Source organism: Lichenostomus cassidix, chromosome 4, assembly GCF_008360975.1.
Source record: "Lichenostomus cassidix isolate B80296 chromosome 4, HeHo_3.0, whole genome shotgun sequence".
NCBI lineage: Eukaryota > Metazoa > Chordata > Aves > Passeriformes > Meliphagidae > Lichenostomus > Lichenostomus cassidix.
Window position 1 is genome coordinate 24,863,458 of NC_139484.1, and position 27,893 is coordinate 24,891,350.

At 38.5% G+C, this 27,893-nt stretch overlaps 1 protein-coding gene across 1 annotated transcript in view; it reads right to left on the bottom strand.

Moving 5' to 3' along the window:
* Positions 1-4,060: 4,060 nt before the first annotated feature.
* Positions 4,061-27,893, bottom strand: part of COL25A1 (collagen type XXV alpha 1 chain) — a 298,336-nt gene continuing 274,503 nt past the window's right edge. The window contains exons 31-39 of the mRNA XM_085058375.1: positions 27,266-27,346; positions 25,371-25,406; positions 24,444-24,497; positions 19,939-19,992; positions 18,761-18,787; positions 17,972-18,025; positions 12,542-12,619; positions 10,622-10,660; positions 4,061-9,302 (exon numbers count right to left, since the gene is read on the bottom strand). Coding sequence (XP_084914501.1) covers positions 9,267-9,302; positions 10,622-10,660; positions 12,542-12,619; positions 17,972-18,025; positions 18,761-18,787; positions 19,939-19,992; positions 24,444-24,497; positions 25,371-25,406; positions 27,266-27,346 — 459 coding nt within the window. The 3' untranslated portion in view covers positions 4,061-9,266. The remainder of the gene's footprint in view (positions 9,303-10,621; positions 10,661-12,541; positions 12,620-17,971; positions 18,026-18,760; positions 18,788-19,938; positions 19,993-24,443; positions 24,498-25,370; positions 25,407-27,265; positions 27,347-27,893) is intronic.

Below are 27,893 nucleotides of genomic sequence, written 5' to 3' on the forward strand. Positions count from 1 at the left end.
CACATTCTGTACTGCTGCTTTATCAGAAACCTCACCTCACCAACCAACAGAGTAGCAGAAGCTGTAGCAGCTCCACCTCTTTATCCCAGCAGAGACAGCTGCTGCCTGTCTTCAGTGCCTTGTCCAGGCAGAAAGACTTAAAAAGACATGAGGGAGTTGCCAGAACTGTCAGCTAGGTCATTATTTTACAGGCAATGATGAGATTCATTCTCAAGCAGAGAACATGCATTTAGGTCTGCTAACATCCAAACAGATGCTAGAGCCTGTCAGGAATGCTCTCTGCAATGCTTTTCTATTTTTCCTCCATCTCTGAAAACTGGGGAATGACATTTAGCATAGGGTAGATGCAGTTCAAGTTGTAGTACTCATTGCATACTGGACTTACTGGCAATCTCTTTGTACCAGCAGCGCACACAAAGCCTGGGGCCGGGCAGAGAATGGCAGCATATAAATCTGTGAGTCCCAAGGCATCTCAGGAGAGATGATTTTCCTGCCCCAGGCTGGTGCCTGCCCTCTGTCGGTGCCGAGCACAGCCTTGTCCTTCTCCAGGGCTGTTGGCAATGCCAACACTAGAAAATCTCAGCTGCTCATGCCGACCTGCCAGGTCTTGCTCACACAGAAACCCTGGACTGCAAAGAGATTTAAAGCATGTGCAAAATATTGTGCTGCTACTTCTTCAGAAGCATGCAGTGACAGCCTTGTGTCAGGGCTCTTGTTCTGGGTTTAGCAAAAGCAAGTTTGCTCTCAGCTAGCTTAGTAATTGCTTGAAGCAATAGCAAACTTCACCAGGAAAGCTTGAAGTGGAAGGTGAAGTAGCTTGTTAGAAGGGAGAGGTTGTTTCTCTGTTCCTTCAAAGCCATAGAAAGGGGCTGAACAATCAAGAAAATATCCTTCCCTCCTGGCTCATCGTTCTTTGACACTCTTTTGGTACCAGGAGCAGGAGTGCCAAGTCTCATGTGTAGAGCAGAGGAGGTCTCTGTCCCAAGATTAGCAGAGACCCTGACCCAGACACAGGCCTTTGCAGCACCACTTACCCACATAATGCTGTGCAGTAAATACTGTCAGCTATCTCTCCATGATATACAGTAGGATTAAAATAGTTCATTTTTTAAAAAAAACCAAACTTGTGTTTTAGTTAAAAAAAACCCCAAAAACTGAAATGAAATCATGCTGTTTACTTCTTCCTGCTCCGTTTGCTTTACAAACATTTCAATTTACTTTCTTCCATGTTTTTTTATGGGCTTTGTCCTGGCATGGTCCCAGAAACCAGCAGCCTGGCTTCCTGTATGAAGGATGAAATGGAGTGAATATTTCTAAGGGCCAAAGTTTCCAAGTAAGGTGCCTATTTGATTGCGAAGGAGTTACTGTTCTTCTGAAAAACAACATATTGCTGGTTCTTCCTGAGAAGCTAACCCATTGCAGATGAATTTGCTGTGGAAATTGATCTGCACCAAAAATCTGTTTCAGTTCAGAAACTGAAAGATGGACAAACCATACCTGTCTGCAAGGTAGGATTTGCATACTGCTTGGCATTTGCTCTGGAAGGGAACTGGGCTTGCCTGCGAGTTAAGCACAGGGTGTGTGAACGTTTGTTTTTATCAGTTTTATCTCACCCAGAATCAATTACCTCACAATGATTTTAATATACCAAAGAGAAGAGAGCTCCTAAAAGCTGGCAAAAAGTTACCAGATCCTTGTTAGCTCCAGGAGAGACCAGCCAAAGGTGATGTCAGAAAGACCTCGTGACTGCTCTGTTTAGGTGTGTGCACATTAAAAACTCAGTCAAGCTGTAACCTGCACATAAAGAAAAATCAGGATATTTATTAGCTCTTGAACCTTCTGTCTTGGTGCAAGCACATGAAAAAAACCCTGCATGTTGGTTATGTGGCAGGAGCTGAGCCCACCTTTGATCTGGAAGATAAACTAAAGTACCTCGAGTACAACTATATCAGCAGACAGTGATCTCTCTGAAGAGGTTTGTGTAAAGTATTGTCTGAGCTCTACTGGTCATATATATATATATATACATCTATATATATATGTATACACATATCCACGTATGTTCTTGCAGACACAGGAAGACATATATAGATACATAAATATGTATATATGTATCGCTGTATATGTGTGTGTGTATACGTATATATATATATATATATACACACACACACACATATATGTGTATATGAAGCAAACCACTGGGTTTCTTTACTGCATCTAGGAGATGGGAGAGGAGAATGCCCTCTGAATACTCAGTGTGGAAATTCCCAGAAGCCAGTGGGAGAGAAAACAAATTAGTAACCTTGGGAAGACAGAAAGACTGCCTGCAGCAACATGATTTAAATGTTTTGGCATTCCCTTGTTTATTTTCTTTTAGCATTTATTTGGGTGCAGTTGTTACTACTTGCTGGAACATGAAATGCCTCGTCAGCTCTTTGTTTGTTTTTTTTTTAAACATTTGTGTGTGGTCATTAAAACTGAACCACAAGGTGAAGCTGTGTGAGATGAGGACATAAAAAGCCACTTCTGTTGCATTATTTTTTATTTGGATAGGGATTAGGAGGTTTAGTAGGTCCACAAAGCAGAGTTGCATAATAGCCTTTAAGTACTTGATTAAAGCTCCATTTAAAAAAACAGAGGCAGAAGTGGCAAGCATTTCACATGCAGTCCTGCACGTGCTTTGGCACATCACAAAATTACGAAGGAGGCATGTGAACAGGAGGTAATGCCAGAGGAAAGGCATGTCCCATGAGTGCAGCAGGATGTGAAGGCTATAGGATATTGGTTACCTGAGGTTTGGCTTTGGAGGGAGCACAGTGCTGGAAAATAATAGGGATGCTGTCAAAGCACTGAATGAGAAACCCAGAGTGTTGGCTCTGGCAGCAGTCCAGAACACACGTTTGTTTTTGGCAGGACATCTAGAACTGCATTCCTCTCTGAAAGCAGAAGAAAGGAGAAAGATGGAAGCATGAGAGGGACAAGAGTGGCCAGAGCTGAAGCAAGGATGTCACCTGGGTTGGTGGCAGCAGCAGTGCTCACAGCCCTGGGGCCACATGCCCAGATTGGCAGAGCACAGCACAGGGTTAAGCTGGAAGTACCTCATCCTGGAAAGGGAGCAAAGGTATTTTTAGTCCCTCCAAGAGTCTAAAACAGAGCTTGATAAGATTAATGGACATTTATGGGGATTAGCAAGAGTTAATAGTAGAGGCCAAACCCACCATTTCATTCTGTCCACCTACAATGACTGCATTTTTGAGGTGATGGAAAGGGAAACAATGTGGAGCATTCTGTTTGTCTGAAATATTTTGGGATTTAGAAATTCCAAACATCTAAATAATGTGTTGAAGAAATTAAAGCTGCTCCCATGTTTGTTTTTTAAATTTTTTGTTCAATGTATGTCTTAAATCAGGGTGCTTAAAAAGATATCATTTTGCAATAATTATTATGTTCCATCATTTCTGAACAAACTGGATCTGTGGAAAACAAGCCTTCACATTTTCTAGCTTGCACTGTTACTTGTGACACTGCCTGCACACATCTTTATTTCTCAGCAGTTCAGGTTTATTTTCACCTTCAGAATTACAGAACTGGGAGACTGATGATTTTCTACTTTATATCTTTAGATTCCAGGGTGCCTCTGAACATGCCTAAGCAGTAGTTTCACCTTCTGGTTAATAACACAGATCCTTGAAACTTTCCCAGAGCAAGGAAAGGCTCTAAGCTTTGCCGAAAAGCTTCTTCCTTACATAATTTGTGGATGCCCACAGCCTGTGCTCCTTGTTTAGGAAAGATAATTGAAGAGACACTGCTTTGAAGGGGAAAGACACATTAAGAATAGGAAGAGGAAGGTGAAGTTTTTTCCCTGCACACTGCAGGAGAACGGAACATGTGGCAGAAGCCCTGAATTTTGTGTGAATGTCTGACACAACTTGCTCTAGACTTCAAACTCCATGCTGGCACAAAGCAGCACACACGTTTTCCAATCCAGACAGACCAGAACACTTTTTTTTTTTGCACCAACATTAAGAACTTTATAACTATTCAAAATCAGCACCAATAGTTGGATTAATATTTTAATAATTACACACTTTTTACATTATGAAAATAAATCATAAATAGTGTAAAAATAATTCTGAAGATCAACTTCTCACAAGCAAGAAACAAAACCTGAAGTACAAAACTGAAAGAAAACAAAACAATATTCAACTGAAAAACAAGAAGCAATTTTAATAATAAAAACAAAAGCATGCTGTTTGATCGGGTTCAATTAAGTCAAGACCAGTGGCCACAAGAAAGTGGTAAATAATAACAAATTAAAATGGGTGATTAAAACCTTGCAATTCTTTACACTACTCATCAAAAGAGGTCTTGTGACATATTTACAGTGCTAAGACACTCAAAATATTTCTAGTATTGACAATATGATGCTGACCCATGTATTTTTCCCCCCAAGCATTGAAATCCTTGCCAAATTACTCTTTGTATTTTTATCTCTTCTACTTCATTTATGAGACCATTTGCAATACAAAAATAACGGCACATATAGATGAACTTAAAAAAGTAAAAAATACAAATAAAAATATATAATATTTTCCAAAGGAAAAAGTCAGATACATACATCTTAGCAACATTTTTAAAGTTGTGTGATATTTTCCCAAACATGTACAATAATATAAGAATATCCACATATATGTTAACAATATGTAAAACATTCTTCCACCAACCCAACTCTCCATAATACTTCAGAGAAGTGTGCAAGTACCAATGGGATCTGGGAAATTCATACAATTTCTTTTTTAAATAGAAACAAGTAAAACGGTCCCAGGTTAAGTTAAGGCCCCCTGCTTTCAAAGAAAATTCAATTTCCAAGCAGCATTGATAACTGTATGCATTTAAAAACAAAATGAAACAAAAACAACACTCCAAATCCCTTTTTAAAATACAAACTCCACCTGTTCTGTAGAGTACCTTTTTCAGAAATGATGGTGGCAGGCACTTGTTTCTAACTGCATTTAATGAATCCAAGCACCACGTAAAATACTTTAATAACAGAGGGTGCAAGAAAATCTTCATTTGCACATTACAGCAACACTGACATCCATAAAAGCAAGTTGTAGAAAGGAAAAAAATCAGTGTTAGTTTTAATTCCAGTCACTGAAATAGAATGTTTGCAATGACTACAAATTAGACTTTCTTTTGACCACTTTCTTTGCAGGTATTAATGTTTCGTGTGAGTCTTTAGTGTGAAAAGTTAGGAATCTTGTAAGTTAAAAACAGAGATTTTAAAATATAATTTAAGATGGTCAAGCAGAAGAGATCAGGAAATTTGAAGGGAAAGGTCAACTTCTGCATGCCTTGAACCTCTTCATCACTTTCAATAAATAGGCTGAGAATATCTCTGCAGTTCTTACTGAAGGAGTTCTGATTTAGGCACGACCCCACTGTTGAAGCTGATGATATTCCCCTCGTTTCAAAGCACAACACCCAGCTCCTTGCTCCTGCGTATCTCCAAGAGCTTTGCAAGGAGAGGACAAACCTCTCTGCCCTGCTGGTTGCTGGGGATGGGGAGGCACAGCCAAGGGAGGAGCCTAGCAGGCTGAGCCAGGGCTAGGATCCGAGCTCTGGGGTGCTCAGGGGGACAACTCTCACACCCCACCGGGATGCAGGTCTGAGCCTCTGCCCTGGCACAGCCCCAGCCCCAGCCCCATGAGCACCACCCTCCCACGAGGAGCAAAGGTCTGCTGGTCTCATTTGGGGCTGCTTTGTCTCTCTTGTGGCATAACCAGGTAACTTGTGGTCACACACACCCCATCCATAGGTGCAGTGCTCAGTACAGCCAATGCTAACTTTCCACACTGTACATCAATCTTAAAGAGTTAATCCTTCTCGAACTCTATACTCCACACATGTGCAGATATATGGATTTGATCATTCTGAAACTCATTCATACTACTTACACCATAGAGTACAAGAATATATAAACAGCTGGATGAAGAGTATCATTCTGCTTTGCTACACTATCAGAGTATGACATCAAGATCAGCAATAAATAAAAATATACATCAAAAAATACATTGTATCATTGCTTTGTGATTTACATTTCATGCTTTACCTCAGGAAAAAATAAAAAGTTGTCCAAAACGTCCTGAAAGAAAGCTTTCCCCTAGTTAGCCCATGAATATGAAGACAAGGACCATGTATGTCAGACATATTCCATACAGTGCTTAAAAGACTTGTGGCCTCTGTAGCAGGACTTCTGCACAATGTGGTTTTAATGCACTGGAGTAACAGATGATTACAAAACTTCATATGAAACAAATACTGAAAACTCTCAAAGAAACAACAATTAATCATACCTGAAAAAGTCAGGGATAAAGAAACTGTGTAGACTAATACCACTACACACTTCTTCAACTGAAAAGACTGGTAGAGGAACTACTGTTCCTGTCACAAACTAAACAAAACAAATCATATCTATCTGGAGGAATGCCACTAAAAGACACAACAACACACTGGTGGTTCAAACTGTAGCTTTGCCATCAAAAGGAAAAATATATACTAGCACCAGAAATAGTTGCTTTTTAAACAAAATAAACATGTTGCAAGTCTTCACAGGGTGCTTTTCTAGATGAAATATGAATGTTTCATATTAATTTTTTTCTTGTACTGACCATGCAACTTTTATAGATATGGTTAAGTTTAATTCCAATTCAATCTTCGAGATGCAAATATTAATGTCAAATCTATATATGTAGTTTAACCTGTCAAATTAAATTGTTTACTCACTCATGGTCATTTAAAAGGAATGAACATTTCATTATATTGAACAATACAAAGGCTAAAAAAGCTAAGTAAGATCATTTGGGAAAAAAAAGAAATATTCCTACCTGCTGGGAATTTATTAAAGAAATTAATTTACAAGACAGAAAAGAAAGCAAATAAAGGTGCTTAAGTGTTTCTTTAGTAGGGTCTCAGTGTCAAGGAGTTAAAGGAGAATTGAGTTTTCACTAACACTTAACAGCAGTGTCTATAATTACTTCCTGAATGAAAAAACCACGAACCAAGGCTAGCTTTACTGGTGCATATGGAAATAGATGCTAGGAGGGCAGTTTAAAAATACAGGTACACAAATTAAATTTAAAAAAAAATGCTAATGACAGCATGCATTTAATAGCTCTTTATCCTGTTGCTATTTCTTAAATTAGTTTTGTTTGTGGACGCTCTCAATATGGAGTTGCTAAATCACCTAGCCAGATAATAAACATCCTACTTCATTTTACATGTAAATATTCTGAGAGACCTTTAAAAAATATTTCATCCTACTATATGATCGCTAGTATTCAATATCTTAAAATACATTCAGCTTGCAGTCTTCACATCTATGATACATCCAGCCCAAAGTGGCAAGTCAGGACGCAGACATAAGAGACTCTTTTCTGCCAGGCAGGCAGGCAGCTTGCTCCTCAGCCTGCTGCTTTTTGGAGAGCATGCTTCTCACACAAGCAGACTGAAAGCAGCTGCTGCTCCTGTCCTCCTCCTGAAAGGCCCTCATTCTCATTACTGCTGTAACACTCTGACTGTTAACATTTTATATTCAGTCTGTGCCGTGTGAAGGTTTTTACTATAATCATGATTATTCGAACAGGTTGATACTTGCATCTCTGAAAATTTAGGGAAAGCAAAACATATTTCCTAATATCTGTGTTATTTCTTACCATTGGAGAGATGGAATTGAGCAGTAAAAATACATATGTATTCAGTGTGCATATCTATATAGTGTCAGATTTTTGTTTTTATTAGTAAGACACCACTAATTGGAGGCCACTTAATTAACTTTTTGTTTTAAAAAACTGTTTTTTCCTCAGTGAAAAGCTGGGTTTGACTCCAACTTACCAAAATGACAATAAAGATACATCAAAGAGAAATATTCCATTATAGTGGCATTTCCACTGATCTGAGATTGTGAAGCAATACAGAAGGTGTGACCCCATCTTCACAAGACTTAGAAACAATGGAGCAAGGAAAACTGTGCGTTCCAAGAAGGGCATAAGGTGCCCACATATGAATGGAGACAGACTGACTTCTTCAACTTTAGTTTTGGTCTACATATGAAAGACAACTCTTTGAAAAGTAACTAAAAAAGTCTGTGATGATCCTGCTATACACATTAGGAGCTCTAGCGATATAAAAAGAATTTCCATCTGCCAAATATGGCACCATTTCTCATAAATTAATCTCTAAAACTAACTTCAGTGCACCATATGAAGACTCAAAATTGTAAAAAGTACCTCGTGGCAAAACTACAAATGTGCACAAATTACATATTTCTAGCAATAATAAAAAAAAAAAAGTGGAGAAGGAAATGTTTCTCTAAAAAGCCATCTGAACAGAAATGGAGAGAAATCAACACATTTAACAGTGGAGCATGGTGACAAGTGTGCAGTGATAATCACACAAAATGGTTTCTCTCCAATGTTGAGTAATAATGTCCACTAAAATCACTGTAACAACATAAAAGGAACAAGATGAATACATCATTCTGTGAAACACAAAAATAAACTCTTTCTTTTCTAGACTTCAAGGCTTCAAAGACTCTGAAATAAAAACTGTTAATACTGAAACAACATTATGTGGCTTGAAAGTATTTTCTTCAATGCCGTCATCACTAATGTTGAATAGATTATTGAAATGCATTCTTTGTGGCAACAGTAACAGGAAAAGGAAACAAAATTAACCATTGCTTCCAAAAACCCACAGCAAAGTTCAGCTGGTTATGTGTAATTTGAAGCGAATAACATGAAAACCACACCATGATGGATGCATCTCTGGTCAGTTCCATTGTTACCCTCCTCTGGAGGATGATCTGATTCATCCCCACCTCAAGAATGCTTTTTCCTCCAGCAGTCCCAAAACACAACACGCAGAGTAAACACTCTGTCCATCCTCGAGTGAGGTTGAGAAGCTTCTGGTCTCAGGCGGTGTCTGCCATCAAATGATCCCCGCAGCACCTCTGTAACCTTTTCAAACAACCCACAGAGAAGTCTGGTTTCTTCTTCAAACTTCTTTCCCTCTTGATTAAGGACTCGACAGGGCCTATCGTGAATGTCTTCACGACCCTGAGCAGTGCAAGGCAAACCGATGCTGATCAACAGACGGGACCCTCTTTGATCAAAGGGGCCAAGTATCCCGCAAGACTGGAAGCCATCCACCTGCAGCTGGAATGCTATTCCCCAAAAATTCAAGGCCTCTTTCTATGCTCCTCTGGTTTATCTCTTTTTAGCAATGAGCCATGGTGTGACTCCCTTGAGATGACAAAAGGAAATGACTCAGAAGCTGGAATCAAAGGTCACCGCGAGCAGCCACTCATGATCACACAACAAGCAGGTCTGGCACACAAACTCATGCTTTTAGTTCATATGAGCAGATGTGGTGTCACGAATGTATAAGATGGACATGGAAGCCAAGTCAGTAAACTCCAACAGCAGCTGGTACAGTACATTTCATAGCATTTTGCTCTTATTTGGTCACAATTTCTTGTAAACTAGTTCATGGCACTCATTGTCCATGCATATCCACAAGCCAAAATACAAGAATTTAGAGAAATATTAGTTTCTCTTATTGATCATTGTTTTGAGATCTCTCTCTCTCATTAGAGAGACAATCTTTGCAGGTTTATGCTGCAGTTATTGTATCATCTAACTGCAGATGTAGGTGAAAAAAAGATGTATGTATGGACTATTGCAAACAATTAGAAGCAGCTACATGTAAACATATCTCAGACTTGTAAATCAAATTTTCAGTTCTCAACTATAAATAAAAAATGTGTAGCACTATATACACAACTTCATGCTTGTAAGGTTAGATTCATCACTGCAGAGACAAAAAGAGATACATATTAATCAAATTAGTAAGGCATTTCAGACATCTATTACAAATACATAGATAAGTCAGAGTTGCAAATATGGATAGTTATTTCCTCAGCACCAACTATTCTTCATAGATAAATACACCCAGGATTTCACTTGTGCTTCATGTTTTCTGATATATTATATGCCCTCCCTCCACCTATATTATTCTGAATGCTATGGTTTTAAATCAAGCAATATCTAGTTTGAATTCTTTACTAAAATAATGTTACTAGTTAATATTGCCATAAAACACAAACACCAGGAGGATATATTGAAGAACAGAAAAGTAAGGCAAAGAAAAGGTCGGGATACACCATCCTTCTCAGTATCCCAGAAAATCAATATAATAATAGATCAGCAGAAATATTTTGACAAAAATGCCACATCCATGAGCCTTTACAATAAATAGGAAGTACTAATCATCTGCAGAAACCAAAGGATGTGTGAGTCATCATGTGAAAAAGAAAAGTCTTGGACTTTCCTGAAAGCTAATGCCAACTGTTTCTACACAACTGCCTCACTCAATTACTCTACATAAATTACAATATATCACATGAGCTACTGTCATGGAGAGCTCTGGTCTTGCATTGCTGGGTATGTCTGTCTAGGAGGTTCTAAAGTGTATCTTGACATTGTTCAGTAAGACTGTGGCTGGCAGTTCTGTGTGCTAAGGACATATTGCTCTTGAAAAGAAAAAAACTTGCCCATCCTACCTTTTGCCAACAGCCAGGCATTGGTAATCCATCGGGACCCTGTTTCAAGGGGAGTAATTTAAAAAAAAAACAAAAGAAAGAAAGCATAGGTAAGTTTGATAGGATAGATATTCCACCAACATGTGTTAGAACAGGTGAAGCAGCTTTGACTTTCTATCTAAAAAGTAGTTAAGTTATTTCCTCTCTTATTCTCAAAACGAAGGAAAAGTCAAAGCAGAGAAGGCTTACACTGAAAATACATATTTGCACCTCTCTGCTATAAAGATCTGTTTTTCTCTAAATCATTAGAACATCTTCATCGGTTTCTTATTGCTGCTAGAGCTCAGGTTAGATGTTACTTAGAATAGAATCTATTTTATACAAGACCAACAAGAAAAAAAATACTATCACTGTAATCTGGACAATATTGTGTTTTATGGGCCCCTCATAGAAAGGGCACCCTGTGATAAGACAGCAAGACTTGACTGGGAGTAGGATCTTTTCTTTTCAATTTCAATATTAGTTTTTGAATGAAGCAGCAATCATGGTTAATAAGGATTTTTGAGTATACATAAATGTAGTCTGATATGAATGACTTGCTGCCTAAACAAGAGAAAGTGCTGCTTTCAAAGCAACTTGTTCTAGCAATTATCTATGAACAGAATATTTTTATCCATCAAGACTGTTAGTGAATCTTCAGATATAAATGATTATACAGAGACAGAGATACATTTTTAAATTACAAAAGCATGCTTGATTATCCCCAACAAAATATGAGATATGGTTACCATTAATTGGAAGCAAACAACATGGACTATGGAATAATCTTAATGGACTATGTATCTACAATTAAAAAACAACTGGCTTCAAATTAGAAGTGCTATAGTTGAAATAAAATCTACTTAATTTAACATTCATCTTAGAGAACCGTGCTTAACCACCAAACAATATCAGAACATGCAGATCAAGTTTTGCTGTGAACGATTAAAAATAAAATCCTCCTTGTATTTTCAGGAAATGTGTATGCATTATTCATTTGGGCTTTCCTTTCTTAAATGGAAAAGAGTTCCAACTTACTTTACCACTAAATAAAGATCACTGTTGCCAGATTGGTACAAGGGAGAGGGTCAAGAAGTAGCATTTTAGTAGAGGTGGGAACTTGAATTCATGCTAGCATAGGGTGGGGAGTGTTGTGTGTATTCCAGGAAGGTAAGTTCCAGGGGTAGGACCATTAAATTGAAGACATTAAATAAGGAAGACAGTGAGGGTTTGGGCTGCAGACCGTTATCTTCTTACAAACTTCAGGTAAGCTTTTTATTTCCAGATGTTGAACAGGCCAGACACCACAAATATTACTTGTGCATGGTCTGGAAGCCAAACTCCAGCTTGGCTTACTGGAAACCTTGATTTTTAGAAACAGTATTTACATCCTTCAGTTCATGGCTCTCATTTTGGCCAAATTGTGAAAACATGCCCCTAAGACGGCATGGATTTGAAAGGAAGTCCAGGGTGCAGAGCAGCTATGGGGCAGGCCAGGGTGTGGAACTGAGCCAGTGCAGACAGAAGTCACCAGACTGGATTAGAGGTGAATGTTGTGCTGGGTTTCTACAACTTCCACTCAGGGTGAGTAAGGCAATGGGTATTTTGCGAGGAAAGTAACAAACCAACGATTCTCAGAGGAAATGGAGGAAGGACACAAACTGATAAATTACCATGTGATGTGGGAACAAATTGCTGAAAGTTAGGCTTAAGGTGCCAACAAGGATGTGTGTTCTGTCATTGCGGTTATGATCACTTGAAGCAGCTGGTTTGTTCATGCACATGCATGTGTTACGTGAGTAATGTAAAGTCAGCTCAGGAAAACATTACTTTACATTGAAAATGGCTGACTACAAACAAAGGAATTGCATGCAGGGTTGGTAGGAAAGAGAAATACTGTACCAATTGGCAAGGGGCATCCAGCCCATCCAGGCCAGGCTGGCCTGGCTCCCCTTTTTCCCCCTTAATTCCACGGAATCCCTGTTTGTAAAGATTAACTTGCAATGTTACTGTCAAGGAAATGCCTTCAGTATTGACTTAAATGGAGTGAACAAAAAACAAGAGAGAGGCAAGAGGAGCAAGCTGACTGCTTATGATTTAAACCTGTGAGGCACTGACCCCGGCACACCCCAAATTTGGTTCCTTTCCAATGTATTTTGCAGAAAAAATGAAAAAAAAAAAAGGGCACCATCAAACCACAAAAATGCAGCCCAAAGGTCTTAAGTCTGGTGCTTTAAACCAAATTAGGAGGTTGACAAAGTCTGCTCCAGAATTTGCCAGACCTCGAGATGAAGCTGTGCTAACAAAGGGTGACAGGTTACACAGTAGCTGGTGCTTGTTCCTCTCCCCTCATTTCTTATTCCATCAGTTTACAGCAGGATGACTGATCTTCCAAAACACAAGTGAGACGTACCAATGGGCAAGGTGCATCTAATCCAGGAGCACCCTGTTCTCCTTTCTCCCCTTTAGGCCCTTTTTTGCCTTTCTTTCCCTTTTCCCCCTGTGGATACAATGGTTTGGATAAAACAAGTTTCATTCTTTTGAAAAAAAAATAAAGAAAGATTGGGTTTAAAGTTTGGGTTTTTTCTTTTTAAGCCAATGGAGAGCTGAAAGGACACTTACCACTGTGTTCAGGTTTGGATGGTGCATTATGTGGAAAAATAAATTATATGATCACAAGCAAGAACTGCAATCAGTCTCTATTAGTTTGTGTTGGTATTTCATATCAGTATTATGAATGTTTTGAAACCTAGAACAGGGCTTGAAATCATTGACTTCTTGAGACAGAGGCAAATCTGCAAATCCCCCCAATCCACAGTCCAAAATAAGAGGTGGCCTATTTTGATAAGTGATAGCACTGAAGGGCACAGGCACACTAAGCTGAACTTGTCAGCTTCCCCAGAGGATTTGTCACTCATCTGAAGTAACTTTGGGAGAGCAGAATCCATCAGCAGAGTCTTTTGAAAAAGGACCTGTGGCACAGATGCTTCACAGGGATGGCTGACTCCATTCCATCAGCTTCCATGGTGTCACATCAAGGGTGAACTTGGCCAGGAGCATCCTTTGCTAACTGACCTTCTGCACTCTGGGAAGAGTTTGGAACAAATCCTGTTCTCTGCTGTGTCCATAGAAACCCACTGACATCACTGAGGGTGCTTTGCTGTCACTTCAAATGCAATATGACCATTTCAAACCCTGTTACAGGAATCAAAACACTCAAACTGCTTGATGGAGAGGTGCTGTGACACTTTAAATTACTTCATATTGTCTTGGTATCATAAAGTAAAAAGAAATTATAATTAATTTATTTAAGCATTTCAACATTCAAATAGTCTCCCTTCTGCAGGCAATGTTTTATCTACTTGTTTTACCAAAATTCAGTCCTTCGATTTCACACTGACTTTTCTTTTTTAAATGTGAAACTTCCCGTACTTTAATTCTCATGGAAATCAGTTGATTCTCCTCAACAAAGCTACCTGCAAAGATGACCTCACCTTCAAGCAGTGTAAGAGGTTTGAGTTCATTTTATAATTGATTTCACACCAGTTGATCACAATGGTAAATGAGTTTCAGGTTGCTCTCAATTTCACAAAAATCAAAAAGGGATCACTTAAAAAAATTAACAAATTGGACTAGGATTGTAAAAAATGGGATAGGAAGGATGAGTAAATCAGGAATATCACAAAGAAATGGGAAAAATAGTAATAGGAAAATTAGTATAACATTGGAGAATCAGCAAGTGAGGTTGTGGCGATTGGGAGGATTTAATCTGTGAGGAAAAGGGTAAAAAAGACAGAGGAATTGCAAGGAATGAGGGTAGAAGGAGAAGGAAGGAATGCCCCTTTGGAAAGACAGACGGATTTTGGTGAAGCATATTAAATAGACATTTAACTTGTTCCACACCAGTACAGAAAGACTTAATCCATTAACAAGACAAAAAAATAATTTTTACATGTAAAAATAATTATATAAATCTTATTTTAAAAAGGAAGGAAAGTACATTAGTCATTTAATATAACAGCATACCTGACACATTCAAATAAAACAAAATGTTCCACGAACAAAACATACTGCATTCATGTCATAATAGAAGCAAAGTTACTTGTCTATCTTTTCTGTGTGCCAAAAGGTCATAGGATAATATTTGGAAAAACAGCAACCCATACATTTCCCGTCCTTACCAAGTGATAAGGCTGTGAGGTAAAAAAACCCTCACAAGACAAGAACCATAAATGGGCTACGTGTCCATCTTAAAGCTACAAAGATGACAACGTAGCAGAGAAACCCAACAACCTAGGGTCAAATCTCATCCTATTTGTGCTCAATGTATCACCAATATATTTGCAGTGAGCAGATGTGAGCACAAAGCATGGGCATACTCCAAAAACGATTCTGAAAATGAACTGTACAGTTTGGTTTCTGACTCCTTTTTAAATCTTTAGGACTTGTATTTCTTTAACTTCTTGTTTTACAAGTCAGCAGATAACTATTTTCAACTTCCAGTTTTGCAGGCAGATCTGTGATCTTATTCAAACCAATGCAGCAGTCACCTGTGTAGAAAGTCTGAATTTCCTGGGTACTTCACTACTTTTTCCACAGACTGAGTACTTTCTTTTTAATCTTTAATCTTTATTCCTTATCCTAAACTATAGAAACCCATGGGAGATACAGAGAATCTACATCTGACAAAGATTAAAAAATAATTCCTTTCTGTACTTCCTTGGTGCCCAGAGAAATACAAAATTGTGGCACTTCTGCAAAACCATTATGGTTGGAACAATCTACAATCCTCATATGCACAGATTTTCATCAATGCAGAGTGTAGAGGAAAAGGATAATGCCTTTTCATCCTCTGTTCAGACACATCATACTCTGTCAAAATTTATAACAACACTCACAACTGTGCATCTGGGACCAGGGGCCCCTTCCCTCCCTTTCCCCAAAACACAATCTCTAACTTTTGTTAAATCTTATTCCTTTTTGAAAGGATTTTTCTTTTTCTATCCATACAACTTGAAAATACAAAATGCATTGTACAAACCTTTCTTGTGATGAATGCTCCTGGACAATAATTTTATATGAATAATTACAGCTAGAACACATTTTAAAATATTTTCACAGCTAAGTTTAGAAGACATTATAATGCACACACTGAATTGCTTTCACTGTAGCAGAACTGCTGATGGGCTGATACAGATCAGCAGTCTAGGCCCCATCTCAAACTTAAGAAGTTAAGATTTCTTCCCTGAAAGTCTACGCAAAAAGTAAGCGCCACTGGTTCTCTTTAGAATGTTAGTAATGATATATGTTTTTGCAGTGCAATTTAAGTTTCTCAACTAGAAACTCACTAATCTCAATCTGTGTGATGTCAGTCCAACAACCAATACAGTAGAAATATTTAAAAACCAAGAAATCATAAGCTGGATGCTCAGATTTTATCTATTTTTACAAACTGGTTTATCTGTTGAAATTGGTGCTATTCACACCAATTTGGTCATAGATAAATGGTAATTTACAGAAGGAAAACCACCAAAACACAGAAGATTTGTTACAATGAGAACTTGGACTAATTGCATTACTTTGTGTCTTTTGACAGTCAGCTTTAGATCTGGAAAAGGAACTATTGATGCAGCTAAAGTAATTTTGGTGTGGCAAGTTTGCTTGCATTATACAAATATTCCCTAATTTATGGGAAAAATGTGTTAAAACTGTGCAATGAAGTCTCTCCCACAGACATCTCAGCTAATATGCTGAGAGGTGGATTTTGTCTGTATCTCTAGCTGTGCATGAAAACACAGACTCAGAAAGTCTGGTTGCAAGGGAGTCCTGCAGGTTGCCTAAGATTTCCATGGTGAGCAGGATGACTCCTGAGCCCAGGTCAGGTCAGAGCAGAGCAGGTTCTGCAGTGCTCCCTGGGCTGCGGTTCAGCCTCCTCTCCATGTGCACTGACCCAATGCTCTGCTGTCCTCCTCATGAACAATCACTCTGAACCTCTCAGGAGCAGCTTGTGGTCCTGCATTCCCCCTGCATTTACTAGATGAATTTTGCTCCATCATCTTTGTATTTCCCCTCCCAAGCAGTTTGGCCTCCTCGTTGTCAGACTAAGCCACTCCACCTCCTCCAAACTCTTCTATTGATTGTGTTTGCCCCACACCCCTGCCAGCTTGGTAACCTTCTCACTCTTCAATTTCTCAAATTTTTCTTGAACTGTGAGGCTCAAAAGACCATCTGCAGTATTCAAGCAACCTCACTGGGGATTAGAGAGGTGCAATAACAACTTATTTTTATCTTCTGGACACAATTCTTCAAATGTATCCCTGGATGAGAACACACTGTTAAGCTCATTTGATTTAGCACTTGCTCTAACTCCCACTTAGTGCAAAGAGCTAAGGCACAAAAGGGAAGTATATATTTCATAATACCCTTCTCAATTCATTCTTGGGAAGTGTTCTGCCTAACAGTGTCAAGAAATGAACTCTAGCACTCATGGTGAGTTTTTAACCCTTCTTCTTTTTTAGGACACCATAATGAGGAATGGACCTAGCTTAAGCCTGCACATGTTAGCTTGACAAAAACATTTGTCTAACCTAGAAAAATCATCTGCTGCATGTATGGACTTTTACATTAGGTGGTTTGGTGTGAGTGCTAATCCAGCAGTTTTAGCAACTGGGCTTTGTGTTGGATAGAAATAGATTCACTCATGAGGTTTCTCTACACACATTAAGTCCTGCATTGCTTTTACTAAACAGATTTCCAAGTCACTGTGTCTGGACACTGAAAATGAAGTTAGGCTCTTTCAGTTAACTTCACTGTCTAGCTGGTTTACCCAAATGGAAGAGTATATGATTTAATTTCAATCCACAAGTATCACAAAGTACTTAATTACAAATAAAACCTTGCCAAAAAAAAAAAAAATTCAAACAGTTCCTGTCTTATCCACTTGGTGTGGGACAGGTAGCATGTACAGGCACAGTACAACAGCATCAACCACTATACTGCAAATGCTGCCAAGCAACAGAGCTGGGCTCTTCAGCATATAATTACTACCACAATGGCTAAATGTCTGCATTAAATATTTCAGGATTTTCAACAAGTGTAGGATGGATTGGAGAAAATGAGCCCAAAAAAAGGGCTGCGCTTTGGGACATGATATTTCTAGTTCTGTATATACATTTTTGTGGTTTTTCATGATTTTCCTCTAGCATGTATCTGTGACTTGCCTTTTGGCACACAGTAAAACAAAGATAAGTTTTAATGGGACAATTTATAGCATAAAGACAGAAGAAATGATTAGCTGAGGAATCAAGCAACAGTTAGTAACACTGTGGTCACCTTTTCTCCCTTTTCTCCTATATCACCCTTTTCTCCTCGAGGACCAGGGAAACCCTATGAAAACAAAATGGACAAAGACAGGTTGACTTCTGTTAACATGCAGGTTAAGTTTTCAAACACTCTTGGAAAACCTAAAAAGATAGTTTTACTACATGCTCTGTACATAGATGTGTGTTATGTGTGGACACATGCATGGACACAAGAGCAAGTGAGATGAGTTAGTCACCGAGATTGGCAGAAACATTTTGGCAGCTACAGAAAGAAATCACACCACTCAAACTGGCAATCATCCTTGCTACAAAGCATATATGTGTCCTGAAAAATACTCCTCCCAGTTAGGGATTTCAGTGTAGGACTACATTAAAAAACTTCCAGTAAGTCTTTTCAGCATGCCGAGGAAAGAGACTATGTTTTGAAACATAGCCCTTACAGGCTATGGAATTATTCTCTTTAATTAGAATAAATTTAGTTAACTAAGTGCTAGTGACTGCTTGCTAGTCTGAAAATGAGTCATCTGAATATTTTCTCAGCAAGCAGTTTTCCAGCCTATTGACATGCAAAGGACTTGAATTGCTAAGCACCACTATCTGGTGGTGTCTGTCGATAAGGACTGCACATTGCACAATCTTTGTCCTCCTTGCCACAGAGCAAGAGCAAAGGCAGCATTCAGCACACTCTCTGCAGGCACTGCATGCACACTGAAGGGCAGCAAAGCTATTGTGCTCCATAAGGGATTTCTTGGCAGACTCTTACCGACCCAAGAGTGCCCTGGTCACACACACTACTTACATCAAGGCCAGGCTCGCCGTCTTTGCCCTGCCAAAGAACCACAGGAACTGCATTAGCATCCCTCAGACAAGGGCATTGCTGCCCGTGTTTAACATTTCCAGGAACTGATAACCTGGCAGCAAAATTTTGCTTGACTGTAAAGTTTTGTTTGCAGGCAGATTCCAGGAGCAAGCTAAAAATACAGAAAAGCCTGTAAATTTTTTATTTTTTGTTTGCAGGAATGGGAAACAGAAATTGGTTGGTTTTTTTTTTTCAATTTAACTCACAAAAGTGACCCTCAGAAAAAAATGCATGGCGAGCTAATTTAACACTCCATGGAGCCTGAAAACTATCTCTAGCTAGTGACTCCTGATCCAATTAAATGGATCCAATTAAACCACAGGTCTGTATTCCAGCTTAAATTAATTAATCAAAGAGATTAGACTGGAGAGGGTATGGAAACATTGAAAGCCTCCTGGAAAGGGTGGTTGTGCCTGGCCAAGCACATTTACATGTCTTTCCTTGCATCAAAATACAGAACAGACATGTGTATATGTACACACCTGACCCAGTCATTAGCAGTGTAAACAGGGAAAGTCAACTGATTTTACTGGGGATATACTCGTCAGCCCAAAGGAAGATGTCCCTCATATTTTAGATATGGGTGATATAATTATTATAATTAAAATTATTGATTTAAAGCACATAATTTCCACCTACGAATGAGCAACAATGAACTTCTCACATTGCTTCTGAGTAGATGGCACAGAAATGAAAACAAAACAGGTCTCTGAAGTGACAAACAAACCAAAAATATGATGGTGAAAGGGCCCTGCAGTATGGAAATTCAAACAGGTTAATGACATTAAGAAATTCACAGCTTTCCACAGTTCATCCTGAGCTCCTGGCACTCTGGCATGGTCCCCAGGCAGCTGATGGCCAAAGGCGGCTGAAACAGAAGCACCTGTTTTCTGCATTTCCTCTCTCTTGCTGGTTCACATCAGGTCTGTTTTGTTACATGCTTGGCTAGGAACCTAAGAGTGTGATATAGACCATTGACCTTGCACTGTCAGGGTTTATTATCTATCTTTGCCTTTTCCAACTAGCTCTACTGCTAGGTGAAAATCAGCAATAAGGCACACGAAGTTTAATCAGGAAGGGATGAAAAGTGCAGTGTGAATAAACTCCGTGGAACTTACAGGCAAGCCGTATGGTCCTCTGGGTCCAGGGTCACCTACAGTTCCCTTCTCACCCTAAGAAAAGATTACAGAACAAGCAAACAAAAACATTGGCTATCTCAGCAATGATCTCCACCAAGTGCTTGAGGTTAAAGTTTATGCATTCCTAAGTATTTTGAGTGAAAAATACCCAAGCTCATTCATTTCTATTAAATGCTTAAGGAGGAAAGAGAAGGTGTGTATTGCTTTCTAGGCAAAATGACTTTTTAGGCATATGATATCATATTCATTTTTAAATACAGTAGTAAGTGAAAATATTTTTCAACTGAACTTGCACCAGTGTCAAGTTTAAGCTTTTAACAGCTTAATGCTGCTGTCAGTAAAAAAAACAATGTTGTAATGAAAACTGAGGACACACAGCATCAAGCTCCAACACAGCAGCTGAGATGCTACACAGTGACAGGCAAAAATAAGGTGTCAGTCAAAGGCTGTATTTGAGTAGGCAATGGTATTAACAGTGACATTGTGAAGATCATCCTATGCACTGTGCTGTATTGCTAAATCCTCTATTGGATTCTAGATAAGTGATGTAAATACCCTGGTTTATTAAAATAAAAACTCTGGTTTATTAAAATCAAAATTGTATTAGTATGCATGACAAACAACAACAGAGATTACTCCAGATGTCTGATCTCATTATGCACAAAAATCCATGGAAAAATCACCAGTGTTCATAGGGGTGATACCAAAATTATTTTGCAAGTTTAATATAGGGAAAACTTTTCCAAATGGAATGGAATTTCAAGGCGACAAATTTCAGGCTGACAGTAGTAATCACCTTTTCATTCTCTGTACAATATCCTCTGGGTTATTTACTACTTGTTATTAATTCATTAATGACTCTATCATTAAAATCACAAGACAGAGATGTAGGCCTAATTAATAGTGGTGTTCACTGGCACAGCCAAGTACTTGGCACAGCTCTGAAAATGGGCTGCTAAGTCTAAATTTCATTGACTGAATTATACAAAAAGGCAGGCAACAGAACAAACTGAACCTTAGCCTGTGGCTGAATAATCTCAGCAAGAAGTAGTTTGCAGACTAACTGACATTTGATCTGTTTTAAATACTTCATATTTTTTACTTAGGTGGGCACACTTTATCCTAGTGATGATTAGATGCCCAATGTCAGATCTTTCTGGATTCTGTTGTTCCCTTGCTAATTTCTGAGCAGCACTTAGGCTGAATACCCTGGCAGAACAATAGGAGATATTGGGAAGTAATGGCTGATTTTCAAAACAATAAATCCCTTGCAGATTTAAAAATTTCTGCTAAGAAGAAACCAATGTGCTGACCTATGTAGGCAAGAGCTATAAAACTCTTTGATCAATACTCAAAATATGTCAAGACTAGTTAAGTTTTTTTTTTTTTTAATCTTCAACAGCAAGATGACTGTACAAAGTCCTCTCAAGATAGGCTTAGAACATTACTAAACATATGGTAGACATAAAGATACCAAATGTATCAGTCTAGGAAACAATCTCATCTCTTATGTAAGAATATATTTGGAGAACTGCATCTCAGAATGTTTTGCCTCCAATAGAAAGCACATGCTGAAACATGTTTGGAATATCAGATGAGGTCCTGAATGTTCATGGATTATATCAGATTGATGGACTGTCATGAGCATACTGCCCTCAACCATCACAATAAAGCATTTCCTTCAGGGAAGCAGATATTGGCAAACTTCAGGAAGTTTTTTAATATTTTTCTGTGAGACAATCCATCAGTGTCCAAAGAACAGAGACTGTAACCTATGTTTTTGCCTGCTATTTCACTTCAGTCTCCTGAATCATGGAAAAATATGAGTTACCATTTGCATCAATGAAGCTGATTAATTGGTCTCTCCATTAGGATAGATAGGGAAATTTCATAACTGCCATGGTGAGAAACACTTCAATAAAATTAAAGAGAATGCACTTTCCCTACTAGTACTAAATGTGTGTAGAGATGACAGTGTTGCACAGGCTACACATCTGAAAGCCAAAATCAAGCTCAAAACCAGGTCCTTGTCATCAATGAAAAGAAAAAAAAAAAGAAATAAAAAGAAAATGCTCTCAGATTGCTTTAGCTGGTCAAGAAGCTGGATACACATTATGCCTGTCACCACCCTTCAGGCTTACATGCTCCCTTTCATTAGTAGCAGTTGAACATGTCTATCTGTTTTGCAGTGTTCTCTACTTTCTCTCAATACAGTATATGAGTCAGATTAATAGGTACACAGTCAGATTCAGAGGCTTGTTATGATGAACTACTCCATTTAATAAAGATGGTCTTGGTAAAATCTCTCTAAGAACCTGGCAAAATGATATACTGATAACTGAAGAATTTAGTAAGGACTGTGAGACACCAGCCTAATAAATTATATTAATTCTCATTAGTAATTATCATTTCAGTTTCTATTAAAAGATGTATAAAACAACATTACAGTGTCATGCATGATTTTCTTAGTCTACCTTGTCACCATCTAAACAGACTTTGTATATGATCTGACATTTTCTATTTTATTTAAATGGTTAAATTGAAAACTAACCAACCCACCCTAATTTGCACAAGTCTGTTCTACCTCAGAGTAGTAGTTCAGCATCACCTCAAATGCAGCCTATGCAACAGTGAATCAGTGATTATCCTGTAAAATAAACCCAATGCCCTTCTAGATTAACACCGGCCCAAGGTTTTTCTTATCAATACAGATAAAATGTGGTCCTATCCAGGGACAGTGGGCAGTGGCCCTATGCACTGTTTTTAATTAAAAAGTAAAGTCTGAAATCTGCAGACAAAAATGTTTTCCTCCTGCTTTCATATAAACAAGTTCAACAGTTGCAAGGGCAAGTTGTAAAACTGCATTAAAAAGACATGGTTTGTTATTTAAATAATGAGACATATATCAGCACTGGGCACCTATTACACAACTATGCTACAAACAACTTCTCCTCCCAAATGGTATTGAATAATTAAATGAACAATTACAGCAATAATCTTGCTAGTTGCTTGGGAAAAATCTTTCCATCTGTCTTGTAAACTTCCTCCCATTCATTTAGCTCCACAGAAAATGGTGGGTGTGTAGGAATTTTTTGCACACCTTGGTCTCTCTATTTTTGCAGAGTTCTCCTTCTATGCTCCTGCAATTACCGAAATAATTTACATCGTAGCAATTCCCATCCCCTTTGTAGCTACTGCTTGTCAACAGCCACAGTAGGGCTTATTCCAGATCCAGCTGTATGGCTTCTTATGACCCTGAAAACTCTCACGAGAAAAAAATATTAGTAGTTCTCTTCCACAGACTAGAAGAATATTATAGTTCATTGTTTTTTCAAAGACATTTCAACTGGTAGTACATATGCATATCCTTTATCATAAAAGCTCATGATGCAAGAATAAAATGTATGGTGTTTTTATATACTTCTATATGCGTATCTCATCCAAATTATTTACTTATGATCAGAGGATGATGTTCAACTATCTTTTCACAGAGTTGACAGAAGAAATATTACGTCCTAGTTGAAGAAAAAAGGAATGGAATCTGTAATCCCCTAAAAAACAGAAAAAATATGCAAGTCCTTCAGGCACTTAACTAGCCTGAGTGGAAACTACAGTCTACTGTACAGTCTATTTTGGACTATGCTGCATGTCTCATATTTATCTCTCAGTACACAGCTCTGTAAAAATGAATCATACCTTTCTCAGATGTACTGCTGTTGAAGCTAACTGGACCTCTGCCATGTGTCTGTGTCCTTAATACAGCTAGTCTGAAGTTGCTTTGTTAAAGTGAGGAAGTCAAAGAGACAAAGATCTGGACTGGCAACTCCTTGGAGGTTTTAGTTAGGATAAGGTATCATCTTCTTGTTTGTTGTGAAAGTTGATGGTTGTATTGTTAAAAGTGACAGGCTCATAGTTAGGGGTTTCTACCCTATTTTCACTGGAGAAAATTTACTGTGAATATTTCAATTTAAATAGGGGGGCTCCTATCTTCTAAACTTAAGGAAAAAAAAAAGAAGAAAAGTTTAAATTTTACAGAGGCTGGAGATGCTTCTCCTGGATAAAAACACTTAAGTGCATAGAGGAGAGAGGAGAGAAACACTCTTTTTTTTTTTTCTACCATTGCATTCTTATATTATCAGATCACACTATCTTCATTTGTACCAGTTTGTTCTCTCAATTTACACAAAGTAATGAAACCAATGAAAATCATGTTCTGTGTGACACCGTGAACTAGAGAGTCCTGTCAATTTCTTACTGATTAGTCATTTCAAAAGACCAGCTCCCCTGAAGTTAATGAGTTACAATGTCAACCTTAAACAGATAACTGTGTGTGTAACTAGAACACATATAAAGTTCTGGACTGATCTTCTATAGGTGAGATGCTGTTATGTTTAGTAACATCTAGGCACAGTGTGAGTCCCCATATGATATTTTTCCATAGGGCAGGCACTTGGTAAAGACAAGCACACGGAACATATACTTACTCTCTCTCCTTTGGGACCTGCAGGGCCATGGGGACCAACTGGGCCATCTATACCCTGCAAAAAGGAACAAGAAGGGTAAGAGAGAGGTGTTCTTCTGATAACTCTTTAGTTTTAACAGCTGTCTTGTAGACAAGAGCTAACATGGAATCAGTCTTCATTGGTTGAAAATTTGGACTTAATTGTGATCCAACCTAGCTGAACAAATCCATTTGGCTTTCAAGACTCCACCTATAACCTCTCCTGTTAAAAGGCAGACTTTCTTCTGTTTGGAGTTTACTGTATTCATGGAAGCAATTAGATTTACAAAGATCTTAAACTGACTGGAAGAAGATTGGAAGGGTCAAAGAAAGATTTTTTTAAATTATTATTATTGTTGTTTTATTTTTTAAATTGATTATTCTTTGAATGGAAATGTCTACCTGTAAGATGGACTTACCTACTGCAGGGATCAATAAGAATCTTACTTCCAAGATACAACCCTTGCACTGTGCAGATTTTTTTATCATTAAAGAAAGCAAAAGATGTAACATCTATGTTGAATAATATAACAAGGCCTGTAGATGAACCCCAGTACATCTGCATCTCCTTCACTGATTCCATATTAGCACTGAACAGGAAAGTTCTCCTGTAATCTAAATCCCTAACCTTACTCAGGAAAATCAGCAACCCAACCAAGGCAGCTGTCCAACCAAAAATCAAAATTACGCTGCCTTTTTAAGGTTCAGATCTCCTTCCATAGAGAATTACATCCCCTTTCCCACACATACTGCCCTAAGATTGCTTGAAGCCCCCTGTTACACAGCATGGGAAGTGCCTGCACCATTTGGCCTTCCTCCCTGTGTGCAGTGGGTGAGCTTGGCTGGCAGAGCCCCTGGGAGGCACATGGACTCAGGCACGAAGGGAGACACAGAAAGACAAGGGACTCACCCGGGCTCCTGGCTTTCCGTCTAAGCCAGATGCTCCCTGTGTGGTGAGGTGGAAGCATGGATGATGGGCACGACACGAATGACAAGAACGTGAGATTAGTAAGTGGTGCTGATGAATAAACACAATTCAAACGTACAGTACAAGCTGTGACAGGGTTCTGGAGTGGGTATCACAATACTACAGCATGTTAGTTAAAAATTCACATAAAACACCAAGAGCCTGATTTTGTTCTCCCTTCAGTATAACATCACTGACCCACCCCTGCCCTCACATCACAGTATATTAAAGTAGAATATTGTCAGGCTAAAGGAGCACTACAAACACCAGATGTTAGGGTTTTGGTGTTTTCGAGCCTTAACACACAAATATTTACTTTGTAATTTGCTCGCATGCTTTCTAATTTGTAAATAGCAACAATACTGAATACTACACACAAAGGAAGAAAACGTGTGTTCACTGCGATAGGAAATATTTAAGTGCAAGAATACTGCATTATGCAACCAACAAAATCTGGGTCCTGACTACAATGGCCTCATTCATTTCCAAGAGGCCGGGAGACAATCACGTTTCCTGTTTTCCCGATTCAGTCCCAGTTCAGAGCACAGTCAGGGGCTGCAGCGGGCAGCCGCAGGCGCTCGGCAGATCAGCCTCAGCATCCTTGGGGACGGAGGGACCCCGCGTGGATTCTGCGGGAATAACAGAGCAGCAGCCGGAGCGCGGGCAGGGATGTGGGACACAGGGGACAGCGCCAGCCGGGACACAGGGAACAACCTGGGGAACACCCCCCTTCTGAAAAAAACAAGGCAAACCAAACCCCAGAGAAACCCAACTAAAATCGCCAGCCAAGTCAATAAAAAGAGCCATTTTTTGGAATGTCAAACACCTGGACTTTGCTCCTGAAAATGGCATTTAGAAGTAATAAGCAGGAGCAAGACAAGATCTGTGCAAATTTGGAAAACCTTGTAGCATATTTTGTTCTGGAGTTTCTTCTACCTTGTAGCCATTTTCAGGGCATTTACTCAGCCTCCAAAGCTCACTCTCCACAGAGATGTAATGGTAAATGTTTAAACGAGCTTTTTTCCCCTCATAATAAATTAAAATTCTCAGTGAAGCTGACCTTGTCAAGAGGCCCTGCACATAATTTTTGAAAATATTAATCAGAGGGATTTGTGTTCTGTTGGGTCACCTAAGTACTTTTTCTCAATTTTACTGTTAACAATGCAATCACTGGGAGCAATCCTCATACAATAGCAACAGCAGCAAAAAGGAAAAATGAACTATTTTTCTGAGAAAAAAAAATAAAGCCACATTTTCAGCATGCTTTCAAGCACATAAAGTATTTTTTATTTTATCAACCTAAATTTTAAGAACAGTGATGTTTTCATATTTTTAAAGTTCTTAATTTTTTAAACAAACACTCAAAATGGAACTATTCTAAAGAACAAGGCAAAAATAAAAATCCAGGAAAAAAAATAACAACTAAATTCCCTGAACCAATTTTTAGCTTTCCTCAATTAGACCTCTCCATTTTAACTGCAGAAGTGCAATCAGAGGAAGAATAACTGAGGAGACGGGGGAATGGGAAGACTCCTTTTTTAATGCAAACACCATACAACACTTAAATATGACTAATGTAATGGGGTGTGATGACATCCTTGTGACATTGAACACTCTCAACTGACACACAACAAAAAAACCCTGACAGCACTGGGTTGTTACAGGACATTACTTGGGACGATAGCACAGATTTGGGACAAAACAAAACAAGACTGATGCTCTGCTCCTACATGGTATATTCTATTTATTCTATTGAGTAAATCAGAGTGGCTCATGAGGAGTAGAAAGAGATGCTTGTGATTTGTACTGAAATTGAATAGTTGGGGTTTTTTACTTACTGGAAGACCAAGGGGCCCTCTGTCACCCTTTTGACCTGGTTCACCTTTCAATCCTTTAAGACCATTTAACCCTGGTTCACCCTAAACGTAAAAGTATAAATGCCAAATTTTTGGTGCTATAATGGGTGTTTAAGCTGGGATAGAAGAAGCCTGTCTCAGAAATAGCTGCAAATTCCAGTTTGAAATAAATTCAAGCTTCTCAGCTTACTGGCTGATTTAATAGTGGGCAAAAGTAAAAATAATTTACATACTGATTTAATAGTGGGCAAAAGTACTAGGGAAGTGTCTGCTGGAGATTTAAAATGTGTGGAAAAAAACCTACAGGAAACTTATGGGCAACAGATTTTTTTAATCTTTTCCTAATAATTATCACCATAGTTAGATGGTTTGAATTAGGCATGAGTTTCAGGGGATTTTGGAAATTCTTCAAATCCCATAAACCGCCTTATGCAGATAATTCAAACTGAAATAAAACGTTCATAAAAATAAGCCTCAAAACTGTAGGTTTCTACAGTGGGATCTGCTGAAAGTACATTTGGTAAGGAAGCAATACTTTTCCTTACAGCAAACTGGAATTTGCAGCAAAATCTTACGTAAAGATATTTTAAACCTTTAAGCATACATAATA